The following is an 8,586-nucleotide window of genomic DNA, read 5'->3' on the forward strand; positions in this document are numbered from 1 at the left end:
GATGGTGACCTCTCCTCCGTCCCTCACCTTGTCTGGCCGGTTTTAATCACTGCAGTGTTAGACTGGAGCTCATCTCTCAGATTAAACAGATTAACACTGAGCTGCAACAGGAACCAAACGTCTCTCCTCCAACTGATTTCACTGATTAATAACAAGGTTGGATAAAAACATTGAGCTGAGCTTCTCATTCCTTAAAGAGTCATGAAGAAAGACTCACCCTGGAACTGCAGGAAAGAAGTTAGAAAGTTTAATCCTCCTGTTATGTTTGTTTCTGAGGTACAACCATGATGTTCGTGGGTCAATTTGACCCGGGGATGTTTAATCCGGCAATAATGTCAGAAAACAAAACATTCCTCAAAACATTTTTGTATCTGATTATTAACTCCAATTCTAACCATTTCAATCAATATTTGTGCAATTATGTTTTTTATTTCTCAGAAATTAAGGATCAATGATGACAATCTACTTATTTACTCATTTGGACATAAAAAATGAAATTTACATTTATTATGTCCACTGAAAAAAACCTTCACAAAAAACCCAATAATTTCCTTGAAATTGATCTTTGGTAAAAAAATATATATATATTTTACACTTAATTTTTTCAAAGGATGATCTTTATAATTGAACTTCAGACACACAAACTGTTCAGGGTCAAATTGACCCGCTGATTAAAATCAAGATAAATAATTCATGCAGAGAATATTTATATTTTCCTCCATTTCTGTTGAGTGTCACTCAGTGTGGGTGGAGTTTGTCCACAGGAACAGAAAAGATTCCTGTCAAAAGTTGTATGAACACCTGCTGCCTCACAGTTTCCTAGTGAAGTTAAGAGAAAAGTGAGAAAGTGAGTTTGCAGGTGTTAGGATAATTATGTATTGTTATCATTCTTACATTTGTAGATTTACTAGTTTGTTTTTCATTTATATGTTTAGTATTCACACCCTAGAAAGGAGTAGTTGTTAAATTGTGTGAAAGATAAAACTTGCTTTTTCCTTAGACCTTGAAACTGCAGCTGCTCTCTAAATCTAGGGATACTCCTTAAAGGGCCTCTGTGTTAGTTCCTGTGTTATCTTTCTCTATCTTCTTTGAGTTATTACCTTTACATTCCATTCCTGCTCTGTTCTGTAATAAAAGACTTGTTCTGATGCAGGGAGTCAGAACGCATGGTGAACACCTTGGAGAAGTGGTTTGCTATGTTTTCTCCTTCTGCAGAAGCTTGGTTGAAAACTCATAAACGTTGTCTGTGGTTCTCTTTTTATGTAGGTTTAGAAAAGACCTATCATCTTGGTGCCGTGACCCGGATCTCAACATACCCGTTTGCTGACAGACGAAGAACGACACGCTGAAAACCGTGCACGGCCAGAGTCAACAGGACTTGGAAACAAAGACCCGGGAAGTAACTTCTTCGCTGGGCCAGCGCCTAGGTCCGACTTTGTCTGTCAACGGCGGATTGAAGAGATCCAACCGGACAAGACGAACCGACAGAAACGTGAGTTAATCAACCAATTCTAATTGTGGGTTAAAGTCCCATCCCAATTTAGGGTTGAAGTCCCTTATAAATAAAAGGAGGGTTGGAGTCCCATCCGTAATTGGGTTCAAGTCCCAATTTGATTCAGAAATAACATCAAATAAAAGAGAAGAGCGGGTTTGAGTCCCCTCCTTTTTGAGCCGGCAGAGGATGTTTGAATTTGTGTGTGTGCGTGTCTGTGTGTGTGTGTAGGGATGGTGTTTCATTCTATGAGAGTGAAACTTTCTGTCATTGGAATTAGAATCCAAAGTGAAGGACCCGGTCAAAATTAGTTTGACCTAGAAGCCTTCTTCTTCAAGGCACATCAAGCGCTCACTTGGAGCACTTAATTTGAAGAAAAAGCACAAAATGTTTATATTAAGCTTAATCGCAGAGTACTAAAATTATGGGAAGATAGTGAATGGTTTTTAGCATTTCTACACCTTCAAAGAAAGAAAGCCAGTGGAGAGACGTCTCACTGAGAGAAAATAATAATAATAATAATATTATAATAATAATAATAATAATAATAATAATAATAATAATAATAATAATAATAATAATAATAATAATAATAATAATAATAATAATAAAAAGGGGGTTCCGGAACCGCAAAAAGTTTGCAGTATTTGTATTTATAACCTAAATATAAATATATAGGAAGAATTGTTTTGCAATGGAGTTATGACTTTCCTAAAGAGGGAAGTTTAAGTAAATGAATTTTGACAGGTGCAAAAACAACTTGATGAGAAATTAAATGAAACAATAAAAAAAAAAGGAAAACATTTCTTCTCAGAGAACAATGTTTTATAATGTATCGATTACTGGGTAGAATAATTACAAAAGGTTAAAACACCAACTTGGTGCTATGATCCTTTGGCTGTATGTCTGGAGGGGTCAGCAATCAGAGTTTGGTACCGACCTGGACTTTATCCAGCCTCATATCTCACTTAAATTCCAAAATGAGAGGAGGGCTGCTCGCTGGTTCACAGCTTCAGCATTAAGGATCAACAAACTTAAAGTAATTCACTGGTCTCTGATAAGATGTTCACTCAGACTAAGTTAATCAAATTAACTTACATTCTACATTTTAAAATCTAACATGGCAAATAATATAAAGAGACTACGGGTTTAACATGTTTCATGTTTATATGTGTTCAAAATGATTTAGAATTATAAAATATAAACAATGTTGGGTAATAAGTGGCTAAAACTATAAAATTAAAAGAGAAAAGATATACATGAGATATTTAGAAATAAAAAACACAAAAAGAAAGATAAACCCTAATTGACTCCTATTTGCTTCTTTCCTTTTCCTCTGTCTGAGCCTCGCTGTGGTGCGTCTGACCTCTGACCTCAACTCGAAGCTGTCCTGCAATGGATCAGATGAAGTTCCTCCCTCATCACCAGCTACTGACATCGATCAAGAAGACAAAGAAGAGTTCCATCACATCCAGACACTAAAGTATCTGCTGATCCTAATTCCCTGACACCTGGGAACTGCCATTCAGCAAACTCCTGCATGGTGTCCTGCTGGACATTGGACTGAAACTACATTCCTGTGTTTGGATGCAACTGAACTCTTACAACCTCTGCTGATCTACTCCCTGACATCAGCGTGGAGAAGGAAAAGATAATGTGCTTCAGAGACGAAGACAACAAACTGAACTATTTGATGCTTGTTTCATTTGTGAAATGTTTGGACATTGACAGAAGGACAGTCTGAACAACTCAAGATCCAACACCAGAGCCAGTTGGACTGACAGGAAACTGCAGAGCGAGTTAAAGGGGGGAGGATTGCACCCCAGCAACGCCAGAACCAGGAGGAGGGAGAAGTGAGACAGAAAGGAGACATCAAAAGATAAGTGTATCACACATACTGTTGTTATACACTGTTATTGCAATGAAGACTTGCTTTCTTACTAACCCTTTTCACATATTATCTAGCCAGAAAAGAAAGTCTTAGAGGCTTTTATGTTCAATATTAGACAAATTCTCTCAGTTTGTCCCAGTTAACTCTGAGTCCTGTACAGCAGGACCACTGCTAAGGATCCTCTTAGGGTCCACGAGCCATAGGTTGGGAAACCTAAAGGGAAAACTGAAATTACTAAAAGGTCAGCAAAGACTTAACAAAAACTTATGCCACTAAATTACACCAACTAAAAATCATCAAAGAGTCTATGCTAAGAATGATTTGCAAAAGTTTTTTTTCTTTCCTTTTTAAAGAAGTATCCTTGTCATATGGTGGTGTGTTGAGGCGGTGAGGTAAACGCAGCGGAACCCAGATGAGGTGAGATGCAGGAGTTTTATTGATAAATAAAAGAACAGAAAACAGTCCACAGACCTGGCAGCACTGACGGAGCGGAAGGCTAAAGCTCCCAACAGGCAGCGACAGGAAAAAGCGAGGTCACGACAATCCTGGTAATACATGCTAGTTTGGAATTAAATTAAATATCTTTAAGCATTGAAAATAACTCATACTGAAGTGTTAATATACCATAAAGTATTTGTTGGATTTAAATTGAACAGTTAATTTATAATTTAATTCTATAAATGAATTTGCATAGGTGAAGTGTTCCAGCAACAGGAAGTTGCTGGATTCTACCACATGTCTGAGATAGCTCTTTTAAAATGTGCATGATACCTAAAACAGGATCCTGACAACTAAAGATAATTATTAACACATTAAAAATGTTAACAAATATTGAAAATTTCTTGAAGCTTCAGTAAATTTTATAATAATTTGAGCAAAGAAACAATGAAAGCAGACTGAAAATTTGTAACTGACTGAAAATCAGATCAATATTTATCTTTCTGTTTTTGTTGCTTTTGTTGATGAAAATGAGTGACTATGAGAACAAACAAACTGTACTCAAGAACTAAGTAACTGATCAAATTATTAATTATTTAATAATAATAAATTGCCAGCTGTTTTAAAATACAAGGTTGAAAGAAACTTTGATTTTAAGTAATTGATTGTGAATAAGAGCAATATTTTCTGGACTAAAAGTTTAAAACCTTTAGTCTAGGTTTGTTTGATTGATGATTATTAAATTTATAAAGAAATACTGAATTAATGGATTTGAGATTTTGTTTTAATTTCAGGATGGTCATTTTTGTTTAAAAGGAGTAAAAAAAAACAATATTCTGCAGAGGAGCCAACTCTGAGTTGGGCCATCTGTCAGGAGTAAAACAGAAGTGATCCACCTTGATGAATTTAACAACATCCACATGTAAGATCTCTAACTAAATGCCTCTTTGCTAACAGCTTTCCTAAAAGCAATAAAACTGCCAGCTAAAACTAGCAGTTTGTAAGTGTGCAGTGCACACCACAGGAAAGGATGAGGTTCTATAATAAAAAAAAGGTTAGCTGATCAAATGTTAAATAAAAAAAAAACAGCAACAGGATAACATAGAACTTGAAACTTTCTAAAATAAGATGAAAAAGAACAAATAATAGATACATTGTTCTAGCTGACATGCAGGATAATGCTCCAACTAGAAAACAAATTAGAATAATTAATGAGGCAACACTGAATGATGATAAAATTTTTCAAGTAAATAAACAAACCTATTCTACCAAGATCCTTGACAGACAGCTGCAATTTTGACACATGGATATTTCTCAATGTGTCAACAGGGAGGATTATTACTATATTACTAACAAATATGGATTAAAAAATTATGGATTAAAAATCTAATTCTTACTTAAAATTTTTTTTTTGTACTACATCAGTGTTAAAAACAATTCTCAAGGAAACATGAGACCAAAAAGAGAAAAATTCCCAAACCTTTCTTATCCGTTCCAGACAATGCATATGGATTTAAGTGACCTTCACAAAGTGGGCCTTATAAATTGTTTGGTAATGATTGATGCATTTTCCAAATGGGTTGAAACAGTCCCAGCAAAGCATGCAGATGCTTTGACAGTAGCTAAAGCTATATGTAAAACCATTATTCCAATAAATGGCATACCAAACTATTTATAGTGAGAATGGACCACATATTTTAAACAAGGTTATACAAAATATGGCCACTCATTAGGAATAAGATTGAAAACCGATCAGTGCAGACCTAATGAAAGAACAAATGGAACAGTAAAAATAGGTTAGTAAAATATATAGAAACAACTAACAGGTTGTGGCCAGAATGTTTAGATTTGGTGAAGTTGCACATGAGAATTACACCCACACAGGAAGGACTAACACCATTTGAAATAATTCATGGAAGACCATATAGACTACCGATGTTTTCTGCAGATTTACAGAAAGCAGATTAGGAGCAAACATTGGCAGATTAGATGATTAGGACAGAAAGAGGTGTCAAATGCAAATTTACTGCCCTCTGACTCTGCTCTCCCACAGGAAACCCCTCCCATCAAGCCAGGAGACTGGGTGTATATCAAAGTCATAAAAAGACAGAGCTGGGCCAGTCCACGGTGGGAGGGACCATTCCAAGTGCTGATCACCACACCAACTACTGTAAAGATTGCTGAAAGTCTCAGATGGATACATCTCAGTCACTGTAAGGTACAGAGAGTGTTAGACTTCTAGAATTGAGTGAGAGGAAGTCGGACTACAAAGGGAATTTACAAATTTAGAGGTAAATTGTCTCAAAGTCCGTGAAGCAATCAACAGATTCTCACTCTTTTAGCCTAGAAGTTTTGACATCTCTGTATTCTGAGCAGCAATGGGGTCTCCACATGCCAGGTGGATCCTCTACTGTGTTGTGACTGCAGCATGTCAACTGTTTTGCAGAGGGAGTGATCTCACTCTCAACAGGATAAGGAGAGAAGCAGACATATCCTCCCTCTAGACTCATCCACATGACTACAGCACCAACTTGTGATGGCAACTGATGAACAGGACTGCATATGAGGGAAATGAGACCAACTGCTATGTGTGTGCACAGCTACCCTACTCCACACACAACTTTGGTCTGAGACCTGGAAACATAACCAAACAACAACAACTTTGTGACACCATGCCCCTGCTACAGATGAACCTCCGACTACCAGAAGTAATCACTTTGGTTAGTTTTAAGCCAGGAGCCCTTGGTGTCTGTGTGTATAACATGTGTAACAAAATCTATACCTTCTGTGACAAGAAGGCAGACTTTTCCAACTGTGACGCCTTCCAAGCGATGAACCACGCCAGCACTGGCTGTTCCAAAAGATGGAAGTCTGACCACAGTTATACCAGAGTTAACCTTCTCAAGGTGAGGAAATTCGATATCGACAGCAAGACCAGAGGACGTCAAAACTTCACTTTCTGCAGCACCATCGTTCCAGGGAACAGAGGAACCAGGACAATGGCAGACTGGTACTTTCTGCATACTTATGCTTCTCTTCCCAGGAACTGGGGAGAACTGTGCACCTTGGTTCCTCTCTCCAGCCCAGTGACTTTCCTGAAAAGGCTCCGGACGCTCACAGCCATGGACACTACCGCACTAGAAGAGACATCATGCCGAAAGTCCAAAGATGGGGAGGTCTTACTACGAACTCTGGAGTTCCTTGGAAATTCAAGATCTAGGGCGCGGAGAGAAGCTTATGCAAAGCCTATTCCCATGGGTGGGAGTAGCTGAAGTTCATGATCACGTTGAGATCAACAGGTACGCCTTGCTGCGCCTCATCAACAACACATACCAGCTAGCTAACGGCACTGCAAAAGAGCTGACCATGTTGAGAAACATGGTTCTGCAAAACCGTGTTGTGTTAGACTTTCTCACAGCCTCTCAAGGAGGTGTCTGCAAGATCATAGGATCAGCATGCTGCACATTCATCCCTGATGAAACAGGAACTGGAGGAACTATTCATGATGCCCTACATGAATTGGAAGAGCTTCAGGACTATGTGAACAGTGCAACTCAGGGGTCACAACCCTTTGACTTTGTTTCTTGGTTCACCTCTGGACCATGGTGGCAGCTTTTGTTAAAGATTGGAACACCCATCTTGACTGTACTGATCCTATTCTGTCTTTTTACAACCTGCATCCTTCCATGCCTTCGTAGCATGATGCTTAAGACATTCAACACTGCTCTGATCAGCTATCAGATGGTCAGGGTAACCTCTAACACAGATGAAGACTACATTTTGCTCCAGAAGAATGAAGATGAAATGAAAATAACAACATGTGACAATGTCCTGTAATAAATAAACAGATTAAATCATTTGCTTAATGACTCCTACACTGAAAATGTGAAAACAAGTGGTGTTAGTGACGAAAATATGCATTTGGTTTTTGGTTTTCTTTGTTTTCTTTACTGTTTTTCTTATACATTATATTCCTTTATATATTAATGTAGTATGTATCTGTATTCTAAAAAAAAAAGAAAAGTGTAATCAATTTTCTTTGCTTTTTTTCCTTTTCTTTTCTTATATTTTGCATAATCTTTATGTAACAATGATAAAAAGGAGGGAAATGTTAGGATAATTATGTATTGTTATCATTCTTACATTTGTAGATTTACTAGTTTGTTTTTCATTTATATGTTTAGTATTCACACCCTAGAAAGGAGTAGTTGTTAAATTGTGTGAAAGATAAAACTTGCTTTCTCCTTAGACCTTGAAACTGCAGCTGCTCTCTAAATCTAGGGATACTCCTTAAAGGGCCTGTGTGTTAGTTCCTGTGTTATCTTTCTCTATCTTCTTTGAGTTATTACCTTCACATTCCATTCCTGCTCTGTTCTGTAATAAAAGACTTGTTCTGATGCAGGGAGTCAGAACGCATGGTGAACACCTTGGAGAAGTGGTTTGCTATGTTTTCTCCTTCTGCAGAAGCTTGGTTGAAAACTCATAAACGTTGTCTGTGGTTCTCTTTTTATGTAGGTTTAGAAAATACCTATCAGCAGGCGTGTGTGTGTTGAAATATGAAATATGGTTCATAGCTGCACTTTAACCTGACTGCCGGGTCAAATTGACACAAACAGTATTTATGTAAAAACTAGAAGCATGAGGAGTTACAAATGTGTAAAATGAATAAATGTTCAATTTATATGTAAAGTGAACCTATTAAGACAAACAGAAATAGTTTCATGCAAAAAATACTTCCAATAGTTTAAAAAATGTTAAACTTTAA

The 8,586-nt window shown here is 37.2% G+C and overlaps 1 protein-coding gene across 5 annotated transcripts; it reads left to right on the forward strand.

The window, feature by feature from the left end:
- The first annotated feature begins 4,592 nt into the window (after positions 1 to 4,592).
- LOC122847039 lies at positions 4,593 to 8,320 on the forward strand. Of its 5 annotated transcripts, none has more exons than XR_006373311.1 (3): positions 4,593 to 6,409; positions 6,509 to 6,541; positions 6,865 to 8,320. XR_006373311.1 is itself a non-coding variant. In XM_044144395.1 (3 exons), exons 1-3 carry the CDS (start codon positions 6,368 to 6,370, stop codon positions 7,091 to 7,093), a joined length of 549 nt encoding a protein of 182 aa, XP_044000330.1. In that variant the 5' UTR covers positions 4,593 to 6,367; the 3' UTR covers positions 7,094 to 8,320. The 5 variants fall into 5 exon arrangements, 2 of the variants coding, with proteins under 2 accessions (XP_044000330.1, XP_044000329.1); XR_006373310.1 differs by having other exon boundaries at positions 6,509 to 6,529; positions 6,617 to 8,320; XR_006373309.1 differs by having other exon boundaries at positions 6,509 to 6,529; positions 6,620 to 8,320.
- The last annotated feature ends 266 nt before the right edge of the window (positions 8,321 to 8,586 follow it).

The sequence above is a fragment of the Gambusia affinis genome, linkage group LG17 (genome assembly GCF_019740435.1).
Source record: "Gambusia affinis linkage group LG17, SWU_Gaff_1.0, whole genome shotgun sequence".
NCBI lineage: Eukaryota > Metazoa > Chordata > Actinopteri > Cyprinodontiformes > Poeciliidae > Gambusia > Gambusia affinis.

Bases quoted from the DNA above. Each gene is read 5' to 3' on its own strand.
- LOC122847039 (XM_044144394.1), top strand. From the start codon at position 6,368: ATGAACAGGACTGCATATGAGGGAAATGAGACCAACTGCTATGTGTGT. The intron at 6,542-6,619 runs GTTAGTTTTAAG...TGTGACAAGAAG, and splicing joins TACCAGAAGTAATCACTTTG to GCAGACTTTTCCAACTGTGA.